This window comes from Manis pentadactyla, chromosome X, assembly GCF_030020395.1.
Source record: "Manis pentadactyla isolate mManPen7 chromosome X, mManPen7.hap1, whole genome shotgun sequence".
Classification (NCBI taxonomy): Eukaryota; Metazoa; Chordata; class Mammalia; order Pholidota; family Manidae; genus Manis; species Manis pentadactyla.
The window spans coordinates 12126931-12151894 of NC_080038.1; the positions used below are offsets into that span (position 1 = coordinate 12126931).

A 24964-nucleotide genomic window follows, 5' to 3' on the forward strand; every position below is an offset into this window, starting at 1 on the left:
CCACATGGATCCCTCTACCTCCTGCTTACCTGTTGATGTATTCTGTCTGTACTAGCCCAGGTGCTGCATATAAACCTGTTTAACTACAGAAATGAAACCCAGGCAAACAACAACTAATCTTTGTTTCAGCCACTCCTAAGGATTCCAGCAGTCTCAAATCAAGACCAAGATCCAGGTAGTGTTTGTTTAATTTCTGCTTTAATGCCTGTGTGCCCTGTTCCTGCCTAGAAGTACCCTCCCCCCACCCCAAGCCCAACCCACAATCTCCTTTTCCTTTCGATCTGAAGCTTAGACTATAGGTAAGTTCACTTGTCTTCAGGGGCCTGACTGGAGCATGCAGTGCTGCTGGGGAGACTTAGTTTCTGTTTGTTAGCGCTGGAGAATGGTGGCTGCTGCTCTGCGGCCACCTGCCGTGAAGAGGTAGCTTGTGCGATTTGACCCGTTTGTTGCAAGCTGCTAACAAATAGGGGGAAGTAGCTTGGAAAGAAAGAGATACGGTCAAAAGGTAACTAACACCAAAATTTACTGTCATGACAAGGCAAACACCAAAAAGTAAGACACCTAGGGGAATAAGATCTAGAGGAGGGAAAGAAAATGCTTAGGGTGATTTCATTGAGGCTTAAAGCTTCAGGTAAGCAGTGCTCGTGGTCTTCGTCCTTAGAGCCTCTTCTTGGCTTCGCAGGTTGTAAAGCTGTAGAGGCTAATAGAAGAGGGAGAGCCAGGAAGGAGGAGCTGAAGCGGACGTCTGACATCAGAAGGGAGGAGCGAGGAGGAATACAGAAGCGCTAGTCGAACTAATAGAACGTCAAAGAGGGGAAATGCTATTGGGGCTGCTCTTCACCCCAGTAGACTAGTATAAGATAGGACACTTACGTGTGTGTTTTCCAAGTTTTACTTTGGCTCTTAGTGACTTTTTTCCTCCTTTGGTTACTAGATGCCTTCCTGAAAAAGTGAATTTAAATCTAATCATATTTTATGTGCATGTAATACTGACATTTAAGGAAATCTCATCTCTCTAAATCAAAGAGTTACTCATTAGTTTATCTTTTAGGTCTGGATTTTGCAAATTGTGGTTTTGTTTCCTTGTTCATAGAAGACAGATATCTATATTCATATTTTTTAAAACAGTAGATACAGTTATATTGTTTGGAAGAAAAGGTACAGTCAGTATTTCTATTACCATATTTATTCATTCTTTTTTTTTTAAAGTATGAATGGATCTTTTACAGATTAGTTTCTGCTGGCTTTAGGATGTAGGAATGGTGACATTTACCTGCCCTCATAGTAGGAAAAACCTTTTTTGAATTATAGAAACGTACTTAGGTGTACTATGCTAACAGTAAATTGAACCTCACAGTTTTCACCTCTGCTGATGACTTCTTTCTCCTGAAAGTGAGGGGATTATAAAATCTGAGTCGCATATTCTATTATTAATATCTCAGGTTAAATTTTATATATTATTCTTTTAGGAAATGGCCCTCTTGTCTAATTTGGATGGCTTTATTTTTACTACTCCCAACTGGACCTTTACTGAGACCAAGGAAATGAAATTGTTTTTATCCTCCTTTTTAGAAGAAGAAAGATTTGGAGAAGTGGGAAAGAGGGAAAGCCACCATTCTAACAGTACTACATTCATCATTTTGTTGATTCCCTGCACATTTATATTTTAATTGGTTGCAGTCATAGTTTTACAGTATCATTGGTTTGATATTCAGTTAAATTTCCTTATGAAAATATAAATACACAGATTATATGTGGAAACAAAATGGGATGAGATGTGGTATGGGATACTATGCTTCACTGTGTATAATAATTTATATATACACGCACACACATTATTTATACACATACATTTTTTCCTTCTTGAGTGGAAAATGTCACTAACGCTATATCTAGCATAGAAAATTCTTTTAATTTCTAGCTGGGGTCTCTAATTTTCTTTCTTAAATCAAGTGATCTCATTTGAAAACTGTCCTTTCATACCAATTCCCTTTTCCTTTGGTTGAAAGTATTAGAACAGTCTTCTTGCTAGTTCCTGCATGCCTTTGTCTTGCCTGTCTTGCCAGTTATATTACAGGGACCACCCCAGAGCATGTCACATGCTGTTACAGTGGCCTTATTAAAAATTGCAACCTTGCATGACAAACAAAACTCAACTACCACAAAGAAACCTTGAGAAACTTAGGAAAAGAAAAACTTGCTGTGAGAAAACTTGCTTTACAAGAGCGGGAGTTGCTTAATAGTAATTGATAGATTCTAATTTCATAATTATCACTTGAAGAGCTAAGTACTGAGAACAGTTTTCTGTGGTAAATTTGTTGCTAGGACATATCTCTGACTCATAGGTCATTTTCTTCTTTGAAATGAAGTTAGCTCAGACACTGAATAGAGCAGATGTACACATCCACTTCTTGGAAAACTATTGGGAACTTGTCCACAAACCTATTCCTTAGCAATGAACTAGTACTGAGTTGAGTTAATTTAGCAAGTAAGTAGGTCTCTAATATAAACAGTCTAGTTGCTACTGCCAAAAGGTTTCATCCCCTATTAGAATGTTTAAAAAAATACAGTGAGAAAAATACGCTAGAAGCAGTGAGAGACTGGAATTTGAATGGGACCTGTGTAACTTCCTAGTTGTGTGACCTTTGGCAAGTTATTTAGTTCCTTTTTCTTTCAATGTCGTCATTGGAGTTAAAATCTCAAAAGCTGCCTAGTTAGCTACTGCCTTCATACAGATTGAAGGAGAAGGTTGAGAGGAGCCTTTTGCTTTGAAAATTTCCAAAAACCCATATTTCTCATGGTTAGACAACCTAGACTTCTCAACCTAATTGATGTGTTTTCCTCTCCTGAATTTCATTTGTGGCATATGCCCTTGAACATTTGATTCTTACTCTCACCTTATCTGTCCCAATTCCATTTGCATGTGAACAGGAGGAAAGTTTTGCAGTCAGTTAATACCATGAAACCCTTCTATTAAAATAAAGAAGTACCTAAGCAGGAAGCGTTTACATGTTACTCTCATTAACTCCAATGGAAACTGATTAGAGTTTATAGGAAGCTTTCCCTTTTGGGTAAATTTAGGTCTAAGGCATAATCAGAGAAAAGAGGTTAAAAAAGATTATGACTTGTTCGGTTTCGGCAGTTAGTGCAGATAGTGGCATCTAAGGGATGCCAGAATTCATGTTGCTCTGGGAGCTCCTCAGTCCTTTTGCAGGCTTTTGTGGGTATTTACCATTTCAACCCAACTTCAGAGTAAAGCTTTGCTGTCTCCCTTCTGACCTTCCCTTATTTTGCTGCAGATCTTACTCTAGCACCTCCATAGAAGAGGCCATGAAAAGGGGTGAGGATCCTCCCACCCCGCCACCGCGGCCACAGAAAACCCATTCCAGAGCCTCCTCCTTGGATCTGAATAAAGTCTTCCAGCCCAGTATGCCAGGTGAAGTGTTCTCTGCTCCCCAGCCCTTCCCTTTCCTGTTGCACTCAGTGGATGGGTGTCTGCCACAGAGGCCTTTGTGAGTCCAGAGAACGCACAGACCTGGCCATTGCCCATTCCCGGAAGGCCTTCATGTTGCTATGGCGTTCTTGGGAGGGAAGGCAGCTCTGGGCACACAGATACTCACATGTGCCTGGAACCTTGCCCACACTTGCTGTGGATCAAGAATTAAGAAATTCTTTACCAAGAGGATAAACATCTTCGATCCTAGACAGCCCACTGAGGGTATGACTGGGGTCTTGTTCTCTGCCTCATGGTAATTTGTTCACAAGATTTCTGTCTGTCTTTTCCTCCTCTGACCCTTAACGTGGTTCTTCTGTGAGAGATCTTGGTAATCAGCACCTGGCCAGAATCTTCTCGTGCACTTTATCCTTAAGGCAAAGATCCTGTGTCCTGTAGGGTATGATGTTTAAGGGGTCTCTGCCTTCTAAATCTGACTGATGGTAGGTGGTTGGTGGAGGAGTCTAGGGCAAGGGCTCCTTCAGGTGGGCTCCTCTGGAGCTCCTGGGCTGGGGTGTACTTGAGCCAGCTGCTGAACAGCTGGGCTAGAGGTGGGGGAGGTTGGAGGGGCCTGTGTGTTCTCCTGGCTCCCTGGGAAGTGTGAGGCATCCTCCTCGGGAACCTATGGGACCGCAGATGAGAACCACACCTTTGCTTTAGTGAGGGTGCTAGGACACTGTGCCTTCCCAGGTGTTATTTTGAGAGCAGCAAGGCCGCTCCACTGACTAATGCAGGCAAGCTATAAATACAGTGGTTTCCTGGAACTTTTTCTGTATCTGTGTGCATTTTAAATCAAGCCAGTCTCAGATGCTAGTTATTTGAAGATTATTATCTTTTCTACTAAAGCAAGAAAAGACTTTCCTTGGCTGACCCATTAGCCTGACCTCTGTGTCCTGGTAGAGCTCAGCATGTTTTAGTTGTTCTAATAAAGTACTCTCCTCATAATAAGTTATAGATTGTTTTTTACTTTTTAACATACTGGAACTCCCTGAAATTTGATTTTCTGCCATGAGTTCATCAGATAAAAATTTGCCTTGAATTTTCCCCCATACTTTGATCCAAATTCTGGCATAATTTCATAGTAACTGGTATTTGGAGTGGGAGTAGCCATGGATGATGATGCTATAAAAATTTCACATGGCTGGTGGATTATGACCTAGACGATTTTTCTGTGGATGCAAGAAGATTAAAACAACCTGGGAAGCTATCTCAGTACGCTTTCGTTGCAAGGAGAGAGGCTGGAAACGTGCAAGCATCTCTCCGGCTGTGTAACCCCACAGGGAGTGCCAGCTCTGTTGGGGAATGGATGTGCTGGGGCTTTTACAATGTTGCATCATGTGGTGGAAGAGAAAGGTGGATTTGGAGTCCAGCTTAGCTGCTTATTAACTACTTCATTTTCAGCAAATGGCTTAATCTTTCTGCACCTCAGATTCCTAATCTGTAACATATGGCCAAAACTCCATGGAAATGTGGGGTTTGGTGAGATGATGAACCTAATCCAAATAGCAGCATGTTTGGCCCAGAGGCACTCATTCCCACAGAGGACCCTTGAGGAAAGGGAGTCTTGAGGGTAAAGCCCCTGATTTCCTTGACCCCCACTGGGACACTTCTGTGATTTGCTCTCCACGTTTTCTCAGAGGGCTCGCAGAGGGGCCAAATCCTCATTGCCTGCTGTGGTATCCCTTTCATTAGCACACCTTTTCTTGGCTTTCTTCCCTCCTGCCCTTTCCCGACACTCAAATAAAATACCTGTTTCCAAGCCCCTGTCTCAGGGGCTGCTTTTGAAAGAACTTGCATTAAGGCAACTTCTTTTTACATCTTCAAGGTTGATGCAGCTTCAAGAGGGAAAGTATTTTGGTTTGATAAATGCCAAGGAATAGCTAGGTGGGTGCTACCTATATTCATAGTCTAATTCCATTGTCTTTTCAGTACAGGTTTACACAAATGAAATTTTTTTTTTGGTATCATTAATCTACAATTACATGACGAACATTATGTTTACTAGACTCCTCCCTTCACCAAGTCCCCCCCACATACCTGATTAGTCACTGTCCATCAGCGTCGTGAGATGCTGTATAATCAGTACTTGTCTTCTCTGTGTTGCACAGCCCTCCCTGTGCCCCCCCCCCCATTATACATGCTAATCATAAGGCCCCGTTTCTTCTTCCCCCCACTTCTCCCTCCCTTCCCACCCATCCTCCCTTGTCCCTTTCCCTTTGGTAACTGTTAGTCCTTTCTTGGGTTCTGTGATTCTGCTGCTGTTTTGTTCCTTCAGTTTTTCCTTTGTTCTTATACTCCACAGATGAGTGAAATCATTTGGTATTTGTCTTTCTCTGCCTGGCTTATTTCACTGAGCATAAAACCCTCTAGCTCCATCCATGTTGTTGCAAATGGTAGGATTTGTTTTCTTCTTATGGCTGAATAATATTCCATTGTGTATATGTACCACATCTTCTTTATCCATTCATTTACTCATGGACACTTAGGTTGCTTCCATTTCTTGGCTATTGTAAATAGTGCTGTGATAAACATAGGGGTGCATCTGTCTTTTTCAAATTGGGCTGCTGTATTCTTAGGGTAAATTCCTAGAAGTGGGATTCCTGGGTCAAATGGTATTTCTATTTTGAGCATTTTGAGGAACCTCCATACTGCTTTCCACAATGGTTGAACTACTTTACATCCCCACCAGCAGTGTAGGAGGGTTCCCCTTTCTCCACAACCTCACCAACATTTGTTGTTGTTTGTCTTTTGTATGGTGGTGATCCTTACTGGTGTGAGGTGATATCTCATTGTGGTTTCAATTTGCATTTCTCTGATGATTAGTGATGTGGAACATCTTTTCATGTGTCTGTTGGCCATCTGAATTTCTTCTTTGGAGAACTATCTGTTCAGCTCCTCTGCCCAGTTTTTAATTGGATTATTTGCTTTTTGTTTGTTGAGGTGCGTGGGCTCTTTATATATTTTGGATGTCAATCCTTTATTAGATCTGTCATTTATGAATATATTCTCCCATACTGTAGGATTCCTTTTTTGTTCTACTGATGGTGTCCTTTGCTGTTATGTGCAATATCATGTCATCTGCAAATAGTGACAGTTTGACTTCTTCTTTAGCGATCTGGATTCCTTGTATTTCTTTGTTTTGTCTAATTGCTGTGGCTAGGACCTCCAGTACTATGTTGAATAACAGTGGGGAAAGTGGGCATCCCTGTCTTGTTCCCAATATACAAATGAAATTTTAATGAGCCCTTTAAATTGATCACATGAAGAGCAGAGCATTTCTGTAGTATAAAAAGCAGGTGGTGACATGATATTGTACATAAAAAGTCCTAAAGACTCCACTCCAAAAGTACTAGAACTAATATCGGAATTCAGCAAAGTTGCAGGTTACAAAATTAACACATAGAAATCTGTGGCTTTCTAAACACTAACAATGAACTAATAGAAAGAGAAATCAGGAAAACAATTCCATTCACAATAGCATCAAAAAGAATAAAATACCTTGGAATAAACCTAACCAAGGAAGTGAAAGATCTATATCCTGAAAACTATAAGACACTCTTAAGAGAAATTAAAGAGGATGCTAACAAATGGAAACTCATCCCGTGCTCTGGGCTAGGAAGAATTAATATCGTCAAAATGGCCATCCTGCCCAAAGCAATATACAGATTCAGTGCAATCCCTATCAAATTACAAACAGCATTCTTCAACGAACTGGAACAAATAGTTCTAAAATTCATATGGAACCACCAAAGACTCTGTATAGCCAAAGCAATCCTGAGAAGGAAGAATAAAGGGGGGGGGATCTCACTCCCCAACTTCAAAGTCTACTACAAAGCCACAGTAATCAAGACAATTTGGTACTGGCACAAGAACAGAGCCACAGACCAGTGGAACAGAATAGAGACTCCAAACATTAACCCAAACATATATGGTCAATTAATATACGATAAAGGAGCCATGGACATACAATGGGGAAATGACAGTCTCTTGAACAACTGGTGTTGGCAAAACTGGACAGCTACATGTAAGAGAATGAAACTGGATCACTGTCTAACCCCATACACAAAAGTAAATTCGAAATGGATCAAAGACCTGAATGTAAGTCATGAAACCATAAAACTCTTAGTAAAAACATCAACAAAATCTCTTAGACATAAACATGAGCGATTTCTTCATGAACATATCTCCCCGGGCAAGGGAAACAAAAGCAAAAATGAACAAGTGGGACTATATCAAGCTGAAAAGCTTCTGTACAGCAAAGGACACCATCAATAGAACAAAAAGGTATCCTACAGTGTGTAGAGAATATATTCATAAATGACAGATCTGATAAAGGGTTGACATCCAAAATATATAAAGAGCTCATGCACCTCAACAAACAAAAAGCAAATAATCCAATTGAAAAATGGGCAGAGGAGCTGAATAGACAGTTCTCTAAAGAAAAATTCAGATGGTCAACAGACACATGAAAAGATGCTCCACATCGCTAATCATCAGAGAAATGCAAATTAAAACCACAATGAGATATCACCTCACACCAGTAAGGATCACCGCCATCCAAAAGACAAACAACAACAAATGTTGGTGAGGTTGTGGAGAAAGGGGAACCCTCCTACACTGCTGGTGGGAATGTAAGTTAGTTCAACCATTGTGGAAAGCAGTATGGAGGTTCCTCAGAATGCTCAAAATAGAAATACCATTTGACCCAGGAATCCCACTTCTAGGAATTTACCCTAAGAATGCAGCAGCCCAATTTGAAAAAGACAGATGCACCCCTATGTTTATCACAGCACTATTTACAATAGCCAAGAAATGGAAGCAACCTAAGTGTCCATGAGTAAATGAATGGATAAAGAAGATGTGGTACATATACACAATGGAATATTATTCAGCCATAAGAAGAAAACAAATCCTACCATTTGCAACAACATGGATGGAGCTAGAGGGTTTTATGCTCAGTGAAATAAGCCAGGCGGAGAAAGACAAGTACCAAATGATTTCACTCATCTGTGGAGTATAAGAACAAAGGAAAACTGAAGGAACAAAACAGCAGCAGACTCACAGAACCCAAGAATGGACTAACAGTTACCAAAGGGAAAGGGACTGGGGAGGATGGGTGGGAAGGGAGGGATAAGGGCGGGGAAAAAGAAAGGGGGCATTATGATTAGCATGTATAATGTGGGGGGTGGGAGAAAGGGGAGGACTCTGCAACACAGAGAGGACAAGTAGTGATTCTACAGCATCTTACTACACTGATGAACAGTGACTGTAATGGGGTTTGTGGGGGGGAGTTGGTGAAGGGGGGAGTCTAGTAAACATAATGTTCCTCATGCAATTGTGGATTATACTAAAATAAAACAAAGAAACAGAAAACAAAAAAACAAAAAAGCAGGTGGGGCCTGCATCTACTTAATTTTTTTCCATGTTGGTTAATTCTCACAGGAAAGTACAAGGGTCTGTCAAAATTATGTAGAATTTTAGTGTTTTGCATATTGCTAGAAATTATTTATTAAAATTCTGACAAGAAAGTGTGAAGTATAAATCTGTCACAATAGTGCACCCAGTGAGCACCATGGTACCCATGTAGTAACCCCTCTGCTGCACTTGTCTTTGTGTCACTTTAGATAAGCTGGCTCACACTATGCTTACTGGCCAGTGTCCTGAACTTCTCAGTTAACCATTTTTCTGGTTCAGAGTAGAGAACTGCGTCATCTTTTTTTGAGGCTTATGTTATACAGATGTGCCATGGTTGATTGTGCCTTTGGAGAGATTCTTCTCTCACCTGTCTGCTCTCCTTCTCCCAGTCTCTTCCCCACACTTTCCTCTCGTGCTCACGTGCAACTGGCCTCAGAGTGCACTTTCCTTGCTCCTTTCTCGCAGCGTCCCTTGTGAGCCTCTCTGTTTGCCCTTGTGGCCTCCTGGCACCCTCTGCGCTCCCTCCACTCCCTGTCTTTCCCCGGCCCCTTCTCCTCCCCTTCCCCCTCTACCTCTGTTTCTCCTCCCCTTCCTCCTCCCCCCTTTCCAGGCATGAACCTCCCTTTCCCTGGCTCCCCCCACCAAGCTCAGTGTGCTGTCGTGTCATAAACAAGGCAGAGGTTAGTAATGCCTTTGATCTATCTCTTTGTTTCCTTGTCTACTTATTTTGTTGGGCTGAATCCTACAAGTTGGAGTTGTTGAGTCAAAGGCCCTAGACATTTGAAGTGTAAGTATATGTCACCAAACTGCGTTATAGGAAACCTCTACCGATCAACTTACTCCACTGCTAATATTGTTTGAGAGGGCTTCTTCACACCCATGTCAGCACTGGTTCATGTTCATCTTATTAGTCATTATCAATCTCATCAGCAAATGTTTGCATTTCCTTGATTCCTAGTGAGGCTAAACATCTTTTCGTACCATTGGCCTTTCATATTTCTTCTTTTGTGAATTGCCTGCTCAGAAGGCTTACTCAATTTCTGTTACTACATCTCTTTGCCTGATCACAGGGACCATCTGCTCCTCTTCACTTTTTCTGCAGTGTTCTTACCTCGAGCACTTGGGAATGTGAGGGTGGCTGAGGGGAAGGTAAGCTAATTGCTGATGAACTGGGCTGGTGTCCTTATAGCTCCCAGTACCTGTCTTTCTGCCAACTGTACCACTTAAGACAGACTCTACCTGGGTGACCCTGTTGATGACAACAGAAGGATAAGGACAGGTAAAGAAAAGAGGGGAAGAGAACATGAGATGAATCAAGATGTGGACTTGAGTTAAAGGGGAAAGATAAAAGAGAGCCAGTGTATTATCACAGGACTGTGAATAACAGAGTAAAGGAGGCTAAGTTGCTCAGGCAGAGTGGCCTCCAGCAGAATAATGGTGTGGAGCAGAAGTAGGAGGGAGAGAAGATCCAAAGAAGCAAGAATGTAAGGGAAATGAAAAAGATGAGACAGTTGTTCCCAAAGGAGTGATGATGTTGATACAAACAGAGAAGCAGCAAATAGGGTAAAAGACTGGAGAGCCTGAGGGGAGGAGAGTCCACAGACTGGGGTAGGCTTCAGGTAGGATTTAAGGGAGTTAGCTTGGAAGTGGGTGGCATTAATGCCTTCAGATTTATGAACATAGGTAACATGGGAATTTCATATGGGATATGGGAAAGAATAACTAAAATTTTATATGGGATATGTGAAAGAATAACATAAAAATGAACATGGCCAGCTTTGGCAGCCTGGGACAGTTGGCTTTAACCTTGGTATCTGTAATGAGAGTATGAACTTGTGACTTAGAGGCATCTGGATTGTCCCAGGGGGCTCTAGGGAGTAGATGCAGGCATTACACCTAGAGCGTGTATTTTCACAGGGAGAAGTTGATATGCAGTGATGGCTGTGTGTAAAAGGGAGGTTACTTTTGTCATAGCCGATCCAGGTTGTAGAGCCCTCCTCTCAATGTCTCACACAGCTGCTGGGTTCGAGAGAAAACAAAAATGGGCAAGGAAGTCCAAGTCAGTGATGACACAGGTGGATAGGATTTAGCAGCAGGCAGACCCGGGGCTTGGTCAGTGCCCTTTAGATTTTATAGCTCTATACGTAACCACCATGAAACATATTTTATTCCTGAAATTCCTGTAAGAAACATCACACTGTGAAGGCAGTACTTAATAGACCCTAACCTCCTTTTCCTCATTGAAACAGTTGTTTTCATAAGGTAATTTTTTTTTTGTAAAAGAAGTTTCTTCTGTTCCACTGTGTATGGTAGGAACTCCCCTCCTTCCACTCTTATTGATGACGGTGACCTGCCATCAATAATTTTACAAAGCTGTTAAAAGGAATAAGTTCACTATACTAAATGGAGAGCTATCTGAGATAATTTAAGTGAAAAACAGATGGCACAGAATATATATGCTCTTAAAAGTATAGACTGTTTCCAGAAGGATGTTTAGGAAACTGGTAACAGTGGTTGCCTCTGGGGAAGAGAATAGGATGACTACGGACAGGAGTGAGAGAGAAACTTACTTTACATTGAACACCCATTTGTATCTTTTAAATTTTGCCTCATGTACAGATATTACCTGTTAGAAAAACTCTGCTTTTCACTCTTCAGGTGCAGTGACCAGATGGTGCCTGAGAGTACCAGAGGTGTCCTCCCTGACTGAGTTTTCCTGTTTCAAGCTTGCCTCCCATTCTGTAGCCAGGGGATCTCTATGGCCACTGTGCTGTCGCCACCTAGAATGCGTGAAATGATAGAACTATTCCAGAGCATTCTTTAAGGCCCTGATATGTTCAGATTCCTCTTCAGTGCTCTGCAACACTGAGGAGTAGTTGTGGAGAGCTTCCCAGAGCCCCCACTGTAAGATGTGCAGATGGGCAAAGTGTTGTGATAAGGGCTCTATCTTAACTTGTAACTGGGGTGTATTTATTGAGTGAGGGGCTGAGAAGAGTCTGCCCTGGGTTTACTACAAATGAATATTTCTTTCTGTAACTTGAGAAATAGGCAAAACTTTGGGGAATAAGAGATGTTCTCAAGACCAGACTTACCTTTGAAGTTCTCTAAAGGATGAAATTGGCCACACTAATGGCTTTGATCTTACAGATTTCCTTATTGTATCATTCCTGCAAGAGCTACTTGTTCCCATTTAAACTCTAGTAGGATTAAGAAATCGGGCAGGATTATAGGATTCCTGCCCCATCCCCAAACTTTTGGATCAAGGGTTTAGTTTGGCAGTCTGGACATTTTTTTTTAATGAAAGCATTAATGAGATATATTCTGCATACTCCAAAGTTGACTCTTTTAAAGGATACAATCCAGTGGCTTTTAGTATATTCATAGTGTGTGCAACCACCATCATTAGCCAGTTTCAGACCATTTTCCTCACCCCACAAGAAAACCCACTCCCATTAGCGTCATTCCTCTCCCCTAAGCCTTTGGCAACCACTAATCTGCTTTCTGTTCCTATGAATTTGCCCGTTCTGGACATTCCACATTAATGGAATCATACAATATATGGTCTTTTATAACTGGCTGCTTTTACTTAGCATGATGATTGTAAGGTTTATCCACATTACAGCATGTGTCAGTACTTCATTCCTTTTATGAATGAGTAATATTATATTGTATGGATGTGGCACTTTTCATTTATCAGTTGATGGCATTTTGGTCATTTCCACTTTTTAACTTATGAATACTACTGCTTTGAACAATTATGTACAGTTTTGGTTCAAACATGTTTTCTTTTGGGTATATACTTGGGAGTGGATTCAGAAATTCATGTGGTAACTGTTGAACATTTGGAGGAACTACTGGACTATTTTTCTGAGCAGTTGGGCCAATTTACCATCTCATGGTGTATAAGGATTACAATTTCTTCCTATCATTGAAACACTTGTTACTGTCTGTTCTTTCAATTTTAGCCATCCTGGTACGTATAAAGTGGTATCTTGTCATGGTTTTGATTTGCATTTTCTGATGATTAGTATGTTGAACATCTTTTCATGTGCTCATTAGCCATATTTATGCCATCTTTGGAGAAATGTCTATTCAAAATCATTGCCCATTTTTAAATCTGGTTGTCTTTTTTTTTTGCTGAGTTGTAAGGGTTGTTTATATATTCTGGACATAAATCACTTTTCAGGTACATAATTTAGAAATATTTTTTTTTATCATTTTTTGGGTTGTCCTTTTCAACCTTTTTGATGGTGTCCTTTGAAGTGCAGAAGTTTTTAATTTTGATAATGTCCAAGTTGATTTTTCTTGTGTCACTTGTGCTTTTGTTGTCATGTCATTGCATAACTCAAGGCCACATTTATTCCTCTTTCCTTCTAAAAGTTTTGTATTTTTAGCTCTTAAATTTCAGTCCATGTTCCATTTTGAGTTGATTTTTGTATGCGGTATGAGAGAGAGGTCCAAATTCATTTTTTTGCATGTATCTATCTAGTTGCCGCAGCATTATTTGTTGAGGAAACTATTAATTCCCCATTTAGTTTTCCTGGTACCCTTTTGAAAATCAGTTGACCTAAAACATAAAGGTTTACTTCAGAATTCTTAATTCTACACCATTGATCTATATGTCTGTCACTATGCCAGTACCATGCTGTCTTGATTATTGCTGAATTGTAGCAAGTTTTGAAACTGGACATGTGAGTCTGCCCACTTTATTCTTCCATTTCAAGATGGTTTTAGGTATTCTAGGTCCCTTGCATTTCCAATATGAAATTTAGGATCAGCTTGTCAGTTTCTGTTAAAAAAAAAAAGCCAGTTGGTTGGGATTTTGGTGGTGAGTGAGTGAATCTATAGATCAGGTTGGTTAATGTCTTAACTATTTTTCCTCCAACTTTATTGAGGTTAATTGACAAATAAAAATTGAACATTTTAAGCCAAGTGGAGAAAGACAAATACCAAATGATTTCATTCATATGTGGAGTATAAGAGCAAAGAAAAACTGAAGGAACAAAACAGCAGCAGAATCACAGAACCCAAGAAAGGACTAACAGTTGCCAAAGGGAAAGGGTCTGGGGAGGATGGGTGGGAAGGGACAGAGAACGGGGGGGGGGAGGGAAGAAAGGGGGTATTAGATTAGCATGTATAATGTGGGGGGTGGGAGAAAGGGGAGGGCCGTGCAACACAGAGAAGACAAGTAGTGATTCTATAGCATCTTACTACGCTGATGGACAGTGACTGTAATGGGGTTTGTGGGGGGGACTTGGTGAGGGGGAGAGCCTAGTAAACATAATGTTCTTCATGTAATTGTAGATTAATGATAACAAAAAAAAATTGAACATTTTTGGAAGTAAAAGTAAAGTCCAGATCCTTCCAAGCTTCTTTGTGGCTGTGCTGAGCATGCTCATCTAGATACATGCCAGTCTCAGTCTTTGGGAGGTGTGGTTGCAGTGTGCTATCTTTTGTTTTGTTTTCCTTTGTTTTGCCTTTTTCTGTTCCCTTCTCTACTCACAGGGTTTTTTCTTTTACAATGAGTTGTATGAAAATGTCTACATTAGTACAGTGCTGTGATTCGGTGCCTGCTGTAAGAAGACAGAGGCTTAGAAGAGGTCTACAAAAGCTTGCCAGAGTGAGGGTATGTCCAGTCTTGCCACTAGGTAGGGTGCTTTCTCCTTTATATCTGCCTTCCAGTTTCACAGCTGTACTTGCCAGATGAGTGCTTTAATGAGGGAGTGTGCAGAGGAACAGGACTAGAATTTCTGTAGGATGCAGTGGGAAGTGGTAGTATAACCTTTATTTTTAAAATGCTTCAAAGACTCATTTGAGTAATTAACAAATACTTCTCCTTTGTGTAAAATTTGAACCTTATAAATCTGTTCCTTAACCTCATCCCCACCAGGCCCAGTGTCTCCCCCAGGGAATGTATCCCTCTGACATTTCTAGTTAATTTATGAATGTATATGTGTACCTATGACATCAATTTCATGTTTTTTATCTTTAAAATAATTGGCATCACATTGTGCATGTTTCTTATTTCTTGTAAATGTGTCCATGTCAGTACTGATAATTTTTTCATTCTTTTATATGTGTTCTGCACACAAGCTACTCTGTTGAAAATTGTATTATGCAGAATTTCAAGTGTATGTAAAAATAGAGAACCCCCACCCCCAGATTTTTTGAAGTGAATCCCAGATAGTGTATAATTTCATACATAAATACTTTAGTGTATCTGTAATGGCTAAGGCCTTATTTTTTAAAAATGCTTAACCACTAAACCTTTATCATATGTAACAAAATTAATAATCCCTTTATATCATGTGATATCTAACTAGTGTTCAGATCCCCTGAATTGTCTGAAGTATGTCTTTTTATAGTGGCTTGTTCAAATCAGGATCCAGACAAGGGCTACACACACATTATGTTTGTTTTGACATCTGTTAAGTCTTTTAATCCCCCTTCAATCTGTGTCTTCCCCTGGCCCCCATTGATAATTCATTCATAAGAAAATCAGCCACTCTATAGACATTTCTACATTCTGTATTTGGCTGGTTGTCAGTTCTTCCATTGCCTGTATTTCTATAAACTGGTAGGTAGATCTAGGTTTGATTAGAATCAGGGTGATGCTGTGTACTTCCTACTTCATCACATTAGGGGGGCCCCTGATGTCCAGTGCCTCTGTTTTTGTGATGTTTAATCAGTGGGTTCATGTAGTATTTGCATAATCCATCCATTATGATAATCCCCAACAGCCTTACAAATAATGGTTTTATCAGGTATTGATTATCCTTGCCTACATCCAGTGGTATGTTGACAAATGTTTAACCACTGGTCATTTGCCAATTTATATGGTATAAACACTCCTCTCATGAACAATTTCATTCTCACTGATGTGTCACTTTATGTGGGGTTGGAATACATGTGCACGTTGGCTCTCACAAGCTGGAGAGAGCTGTTTCCAGGAAACCACTGCTGCATTGGTAGCCGCAAAATGGTGATACTCTGTTTTACTTATTTTGCTTTTATTAATTACCATGGTTTATTTAATCATTTTCCTGTTAAACATTTCACTTATGACTAATAAAGCTTGTGAGCTGCAGAGATGAAGAATACCATAAAACAGTATAATTCTCAGTGCATCAGTAAATTCCTTATATGCATTTGAGTTTATAGAATTAAATGAAAACTGAAATTGATTTCAGTAGTGGTGACCAGGAAAAAGGAAAAGTGTCTTACTCATTTAACCAATATTTACTGAGCACTTGCTTGGTATCGTGGAGAACTCCAAGAGGAAGATGCATGTAGTCCCAAATTCTGCCAATCAGTACTATAATTAGATGTGAGAAGGGTACTGAGTCTGGGTGATTTCTAACTGGGGTGATCTGTGGATTTGTTCATGGAGGTTCCATAGGCTGTTGAGCTAACCTTTGAAGGATGGATATGACTTTTGGAATCAAATTTTGTTGATATTTCTTCAATATTTGCCTTGGTTCACTTATTACCAGTTGCCTGTGAGATGACTATGTAGTCTCTAATCTGGTTTTCTTGGTTCATTCTTTCCTTCATAAAGCAACAGGATTAATTTTCTTAAATACAGCTGTGATGTCACCTCCCAGCTCAGAACTCTTCAGGACCTTCAGTGTAAATGCCAAACTCCTTCTTGACAAATAGATCTGAAGCCATGAAAATACATGACTTCAGTAAGGGACACAGTACCATGGCCTGGCATGTCCACAGAGGAGTATATTTCAGGAATAAGTGGAGACCAGACATCTACAGTCTGCTGCCTGGCCAAAAGGAAGTGAGAGTAGGGGAGAAGGAGTTTGTAAAATATGTCCCTAGGAAGTCTTAGAGAATAGTCCATTGGAGTGGTAGGGTTAATCTAGATTGTAAAAGTTTGTGGAGTAATTGAGAAACTTTGGCATGGAGTGGTCATCGCAAGCTCATTTTGAAATATTTTGGATTTAGAAGTTGGTCTCAATATGTAATATTTTAAAAATTCATGATGGAAAAGAGGCAGTTCCCAGATTTTAGAATCTTTTTCCAGGTTGCATGCTTTCCTTCTAACATACACACACACTACTAGTCATTTTAACCAACCTCTGGAGTTTAAATGATTAGGAGAATGCATTTTGGTAAATGTAATATGAGAAATGAAATGTGACTTTCACCAAGGTTAAATGTGTTCTTGTCACTTAACTGCCTGTGTCTCCATCTGGGACCTAGTTAACCTTTATCACGTATCCCATGGTGCAGGAAGGAGTTATACTGGTAAACACTGTCAAATAAATGCTAGAATCATGGAGTGTCAGTGCCAAAAGGGAACTTAAATATCATCTTGGCGAACTCTCACATATTACAGGTGAGGAGACTGAGGTCCAGAGAATGTAATTGCTTTGTTTTCCACCAGAATCCTTTGAAGATGGAAAATCTTTGTTGCAGCAGATTTGGTGTCAGAGAAAACAATCTATAGTAATTTAATTTTGGGAGCACACCTTATTTTTTCTATAGGCAACTGATCTATATGTCCTTAGGCCAGTACTGCACTGAATGTTTTTTAAAGCAGGGGAGTCATATATAGTCTTTTGAAGAGGTGATCACATAACTCAGAAGGCTAAATACTTGCTACAATGGCACATTTTTAGATAGTGTCTAGGATCTTATTTATCTGACTTTGTGGTATGTAGCACATTCAGAAGCATCCTTTTAGTTCCTTGAAGTTGTAATACATTCTTGCTTTGCAGTCTTTTGACATACTTGCTCCCTGGGTATAGAATAACCCCTTCCAGCTGCTTTTTGCCCATCTCAGTGCCCTTTTCTGTGCTGTACCATACCTGTCCTGTAGGTTTCAAATGTGATACTGATTGCTGCATCATAGTAGCCTTGTGACCTTGCTGATGTCATTTTACTTCTCCTGGCTTTAATTTTCTCATATGCAAAGTGAAATAATTGAATTTTATTTCATTACTTTTCCAAACGAAGTCATTAATATTTTCCTGTTGAACAATTCCAAGGCATGTAAAAGTTCTTCTCTTTTAACCAGTGGGGGAAAAAATTGATCCGTTTAACAGAGAATTTAATGAGCTTGTTTTTTTGGGTAAGTGAGGCATCATCAGGGGATCAAGGCAGGTATCATTGGAAGGGTACTCCTTGGCAAACATTTCATCATATAAAGAGGCACCCATCACTGTATGTAACTGGGAGATGTGGGGATAGGCATAGGCTTACACATGCTTTGGTGATTAGAACGGAGAGAAAGAACATTTTCTATTACAAAGAAATAGCCATTTTTATGAACCTGCTGAGAAGAGGAATGGTCCTTACTGATGATTTCCTGAAGCTTTGCATATGGCTAACTCTCTACTTGATTGATACTTAAAAGTAAAGGTCCCGCTGGCAGGCTCTTTCAACATTTTCCGCCCTTTAAGTGTTCTTTTTTCTTTGGCATTTGAATGCTTTTGTTTTCTTCATAAAATATTCCTAGTTTGGGGGGATGGGAGCCCTTTTCCACAGCTGAAGTTATTCCAAGTTTCACTTCCCTGAAGAATTGGTTTTCTGTTCCTTAAAGCTTTCAATTGCCACATCTGCTGCTTTATTTCCACTCTGTACGTTGGAACATGTTTTCATTTAGGCATTGATTTGGAGCTTTGTAAAAATCTGAAGGAAATTAGTAAATAGACAATAATATCTATGAATAATTTTTTTGTCTGAAAATTTCTAAGCATAATGAACTAAGAGGATAAAAAATTTTAGAAGTTAGAGTTTTGGATGAAGATACCAACAAGCTGAGATTCAGTGGATCAGTGTCAGAAAATGTTCATCTTTCAATAAGTTTAAACAACTGAAATTATTACTATATTTTCCAAGTTTAGGATTAAATCAAAGTTTCTTTGATGAGCTTTTTAATCTGTTTTTCAGTATTTGGATATTTATTAATTTCCTTGATTGCACTTACAAAAATTTTTTGATTTGACAGTCTTGTTGATACTTGGTGTTTCACCTTATTAACTGTAAGACTTTAGGAATACACCTGCAGTTGCTTTACGAGTATGGTAGCTTTTAGTGTATGCAGAAAAAAGTCTTCTCCCCTCTTTTCTGTCCTTCTCTTCCCTCCTGGGAAAGCAGGTGTTACTATTAACAGGTATGTTGTCATCTTTTGCATATATACACTAGATTATTCATCCAACATAATTTCTCAGTTTCACTTGGCATGAAGATGTATTTCTTTTTAAAAAATACTTATTATCAGAGCATGCTGGATAACATTTGAATCCAATTTAAGGTCATAAATGGAGTATGTGAGTTCTTACTAAACACAAAGCAGTGTGTTTAGGGGCAGTGGGGGACAAAAACATGACTTAGACATAAAGTTGGTAGAATAAAATATTAATATCTCTGGCCATTAATGGGAAATGAACATAGAAACATAAACACATGGAAGAGATTTTTCAGCAGCAACTAAACAAGGAAAGATGCATGAGCTAATACAGGCTTTTCTTTTCTTTTTTAAAATTTTGGTATAATTAATCTACAATTAGATGAGGAACATTATGTTTACCAGACTCCCCCCATCACCAAGTACCCCCACATACCCAATTACAGTCACTGTCCATAAGCCTAGTAAGATGCTGTAGAATCACTACTTATCTTCTCTGTGTTGTACAACCCTCCCCCATGCCCACCCCCTGCATTCTGTCTGCTAATAGTAATGCCCCTTTTTCCCCCCCTTATCCCTCCCTTCCGACCCATCCTCCCCAGTCCCTTTCCCTTTGGTACCTGTTAGTCCATTTTTGTGTTCTGTGATTCTGCTGCTGTTTTGTTCCTTCAGTTTTTCTTTGTTCTTATACTCCACAGACGAGTGAAATCATTTGGTATTTGTCTTCCTACACTGGGCTTATATCACTGAGCATAATACCCTCTAGCTCCATCCATGTTGTTGCAAATGGTAGGATTTGTTTTCTTCTTATGGCTGAATAATATTCCATTGTGTATATGTACCACATCTTCTTTATCCATTCATCTACTGATGGACACTTAGGTTGCTTCCATTTCTTGGCTATTGTAAATAGTGCTGCGATTAACATAGGGGTGCATCTGTCTTTTTCAAGCTGGGCTGCTGCATTCTTAGGGTAAATTCCTAGGAGGGGAATTCCTGGGTCAAATGGTATGTCTATTCAGGCTTTTCTTTTAAAGCATGGCCACTAAGGGAAAACCTGAGGCTTTGGGTGCACTCTTGACTCTGCTTGCCTCCCTCCAGAAGCTGTGAGTGTGAGTAGGCAACTCTTGAGGATTCTTTCTGATGTTCCACATCTGGAGTGAAGTGAAATGAGTGTATACTCTCAGTTTTCCCTTCTCTTGACCGAAGACCAGTGGACATTACTTTTGGAAAGAGAGGGAAGAAGCTGAAAAAGTGAATAATCACAGTTGATATCCTGATACGGTCAAGGGGAAGGCCCAGGGCTCCGTGTTGAACTAAGGGGACGAACTAAAGTCTGGGAAGTTCCTCCAAGGCTATTGATATACCTTAAGACTTGGGAGAATACACTCTCAGACAGGATTTTTTTGCTGATTATTTTCATATTTCCTTCATACTTCAAAATAACATATTTTTATAACCTTCTGTTGACTTTTCAGTTTTACTCATCATCTACTGTCTTCACTCCCCTAGCACTTTTCCTTTTTTTTTTTTTTTTAAATGGAACGCTTCATGAATTTGCATGTCATCCTTGCTCAGGGGCCATGTTAATCTTCTCTGTATTATTCCAATTTTAGTATATGTGTTGCTGAAGCGAGCACACTTTTCCCTTCTTTTACTCTTCCAGTATAGTTATAATTTTAGTTAGACTAATATTTAGTGTTTATATTATTATTATGACTATATAAGCTAATAGTTATTTCCTTGTGTTGCTTGCAGAGATTTTTGTTTGCCTTGGACGGAATAATCCACTTGTTTCTTTTCAATGTTCTTGCCCCTGAACCAACTGTAGGCTCCCTCAATTTTCTAAAGCTCCTCTTATGAAATTCTGACCATTAGGTACTAGTTTCATTGTTTTGAAGAAATCTGAAGTGATTGTCTTCTATGGCTGGTACATAGTTTTCATCATGGCATCTCCCTATGCTGTCATCCAAGGATTATTTTCCTCTTTCTCCCAGGTTGGACTTGCTTTGTCCTGTATCCCATGTCTTGTTCTTTTTTGGTTTACTCTCTTGTTTTGGTAGAGCACATCCTTGACTAGCTTTCTTGGAAAGGGTGCATGGAGCTCAGTTAGAGTCCCTGAATGTCTAAAAATATCTTTAACTGAGTCACTGTGCAGGCTGTTAGGTTGGGTATATAATCATCGGTTGGAAATAAATTTTCTTCAGAATTTTGATGACATTGCTCCAATGAATTCAAGCTTCCATTGGCATGTTAAGAAGTCCAAAACCTTTTGGATTCCTGATCTTTTGTACATGGCCTTCCCTCCTCTCCTACCCACTGCTGGAAACTTGTAGAGTCTTCTAACTCCAGTATTTTGAATTTCATATTGATGTGCTTTGCCATGGGTCTGTTTCCTTCCGTTGTCTTGAGTACTCAGTGGGCTCTTTCAATTTAGCAACTCATAGTATTCATTTCTGGGAAATTTTCTTGAACTATTTAATTGATTTGTTCTTGCTACTTTCTTTCTTTCTTTTAGTGGAACTTTCTATTTCCAATTCCCCTGCTTGCTTTAAGATTAACTCAGATTGTCTTTTGAACCTTTCTAGTAAGCTTTCCCTTCCTGCTATCATGTTTTTAATTTCCAGGAGCTCTTTTTAATTTTTTCATTGATCGTTGTTCAACAGCATCCCATTATTTCTTCTTTGCAAATATCATCTCCTTATCTCTTAATGAGGCTTTCTCTGATGACTCTATTAAAGATTTTATTCCTCATTCCCACCTCTTTATCTGTCTTTTCAATAGAATAGAAGCTTCATGAGTGTAGAGCTTTTTTTCCTGTATTGAAAATTTTCACTGATATTTTTACAGTGCCTCAAGTAGTGCCCGGCCTATATAGTAAATGTTTGAATATTTTTGGAGTAAATTGAATGATCATTTTGATGATATTAATAATATGCATTTAATAATTTTCTGCTAGTATAGATCGAATCTGTTTCTTTAATGTTACTTTTTTCTGTTTTTATTGCTGTATCTCAGGTTAGAAATTTTTGTGCAGTTATCTGCTAATACTTCATCATCTGCTTATATTTAAGAATGGGGGTTAAAAAGCTGGCTGGAATATAGGGACAAATGCATGTGGCTTACCATCTGTGGGCTTCATGGTAGAATGATCTGGTTGGGCCATCATCTTGTTGGCAATCTCATGATATGATATCTGGATCTTCCTTCTTGGCTGGTCCAATTCCCTGGAGCAATTCTTCCAATCTCTGGATGGAAGTCTGGGAGCAGAGAGGGAGAAGGTTAGAAGACTCTCATCATCTAGAGTACATACATGTACTGAATTCCCCCATTTTCAATATGGCCCCCATGCCTTCATCTGGGTCTGGTGTCCTCCCTGGAGAAGAAAAATACTTCTAGCCTTTTGCTAACATATGAAACATGCTGAAAGTGTGCAGAATGTGGGAGAGGAAGCCCTCAGTACCTAACTGCTCCTAAACTGCTTTATTCAGTCTTTTAAAGAAATTTTATATGTGGGGGTGGAGCCTAATCCTGTAGTTCTTTCTAATGTTAATTCAAATATTTGCTGGTCACTTATTATATTCTGAGTTACCTAGGTGAAGTAGGGTAGGGCATGGCCACTATGGCAGAGGGGACCCCAGCAGCAGGGATTGTGAAGCCAAAAACAGCGTGAAGTGTAGCTGGAACCAGATCTTCAAGGATCTTGTTGAGGTATGCCCTTCTCCTACAGGGTAGGAAATAGGATCCCCTGTCAGTTCATTTTCTTTACTTTTTATTGCTTTCCTCATTTTGTCCCTACTTCCAGAGTAGTTTGATGTCTCTAATTCTTGAAAAGTGGGGAGCTTCTGTCGTGCAAATGGTTACCTTCTGCTTTCTCTACTGCTCATTCATTTGTCAGTTACTCATCTATTTTCCCAGTTCTAAATTGAAACAATTTAAAGAAGTTCTCTTCACTGTGGTTTTAATGAGGTAAGAGTGAGATTAGTTGCTAATATTCAAACTATTGTCTATGCTTAGAAATCTTACTATATAGGATGTTTAACAAAAATGTAAGGAGAGCAAAAACTAAAAATCCTATGCAGTATCAGTGAAGATTTTAAGTTTAAAGTGGTCCCAGGTTGATGATAGTACCTTCAGGTTTCTGGCAGAAGTAATAGAGGAGAATCCAATTTCTACCCAGGCCCCAAAGTATTTGTACATGTAAAATTCCAAGGAATATGTGCTCAGGGTAAAAGTTGCTGGCACTGTAGGAAATGGAATGCAGTGAGAGAGCCAACTGAAGCAACAGAGTAGTAGGAAATACAAAGCCCTCACTCAGATTTGGGGATTACCAGACACAGAGTGTTACCTAAATACGTTTAATATGTTGAAAGAAAAGGAGATGAAGAAAGTAAATACTACTCAAGAAATTACCAAAAGGTAAAAGTCATTTTGATAAAAGATCGAATAGAACCTGTAGAAATGAAAAATTTAGTAATTGAGATAAACTTGACTGTAGTCTACATTAACAGGACATTAAGTACAGTTGAAAAGGGAATTAGTTAATTGGACATAGATCTTAGAAAACTATCCAGAACAAAGCACCATTAGACAAAGATCTCCAGAGGGAGAGATGAGAGAAAATGGTGGAAAGAATATTTGAAGAAACACTGAGAATTTCCTGAAGTTAATGGGATGCCACATGGTTCAAATTCCAATGGAGTTCAGCAGGTTTTGGAAGAAAATGCAAGTGAGGAAATAACACATGCTGACACAGGGTAAAGTTTGGTACTGCAGAGTACCAAAAACAAAGAGAAGATCTTAAAAACAATCAGAGAAGACAAAACTACCTACCAAAAAATGATGATTCTATTGGCTTGTGACTTCTCAACAGCAATAATGGAATCCAGAAGACAGTGAAATGCTGTTTTCAGTGTGCTGGGAGAAAATAGCTGTCAACCTAGAATCTATACCTAATGAAATCATCTTTCAAGAATGAGTGCAAAATGAAGGCTTTGCAGTCACAGAAACTGACTAAGCTTGCTATTAATAGACTCTCAATAAAGCATAAACTTTAGGCAGAAGTTAACATTATAAAGAATTGTAATAGAAATTAGCAAAATTTAAATACTGAATAATGTCACATAGCAAAACCTATGAAATTCTCTAGAAAGAGATACTTGGAAGAAAACTTATAGTGAGTGCTATATGCTTATATCAGAAACGACGAAAAGCTGGAAATTAATGAGCTAAGCAACCAGTTTAAGCAAGAAAGAGAACAGTGGAATAAGCCCAGAGAAGGTAAATGGAAGGAGATGAACAGACATTAATGAAAGAGAATGCAAGCATGCAGCACAGAGGTTCAAAAAGTTATTTTGAAGAGTAATAAAACTGACAAATGTCAGGTGAGATTAATGAAGACTAGAGTAATCACACAAACATTATTAGGAATGGTAAGAAGAAATTAGATATGCAGAGATTAAGATGATAAGAGGGGAGTATGAAAACCTTTATGACAATAAATGTGAAAATTTAGTTAAAATGAATTGTCAAATGTAATTTACCAAAACTGACTTAAGAATTAGAAAGTCTGATGGATCCAATAATGGGTTGACATCCAAAATATATAAAGAGCTCACACACCTCAACAAACAAAAATCAAATAATCCAATTAAAAAATGGGCACAGGATCTGAACAGACACTTCTCCAAAGAAAAAAATTCAGATGGCCAACAGACATATGAAAAGATGCTCCACATCACTAGTCATCAGAGAAATGCAAATTAAAACCACAATGAGATATCACCTCACACCAGTAAGGATCGCCACCATCCAAAAGACAAACAGCAAATGTTGGTGAGGCTGTGGAGAAAGGGGAACCCTCCTACACTTCTGGTGGGAATGTAAATTAGTTCAACCATTGTGGAAAGCAG

General features: G+C 39.3%; 1 protein-coding gene and 1 non-coding gene across 15 annotated transcripts in view; one reads left to right on the top strand and one right to left on the bottom strand.

The window, feature by feature from the left end:
* The window catches only part of REPS2 (RALBP1 associated Eps domain containing 2), a 274803-nt gene that overhangs the window by 159109 nt on the left and 90730 nt on the right, over window positions 1-24964 (top strand). For 8 of the 14 annotated variants that reach the window (XM_057496022.1, XM_036912894.2, XM_036912895.2 and 5 more), the window contains exons 12-13: window positions 130-175; window positions 3300-3436. The exons of the other annotated variants lie outside the window; for them this stretch is intronic. In XM_057496022.1, the coding sequence (XP_057352005.1) occupies window positions 130-175; window positions 3300-3436 (183 nt within the window). The remainder of the gene's footprint in view (window positions 1-129; window positions 176-3299; window positions 3437-24964) is intronic. 14 annotated transcript variants of the gene reach the window in all.
* Window positions 20586-20692, bottom strand: LOC118926320 (U6 spliceosomal RNA). Its single transcript, XR_005030415.2, has one exon. It is a non-coding gene; the product is annotated as a U6 spliceosomal RNA (small nuclear RNA).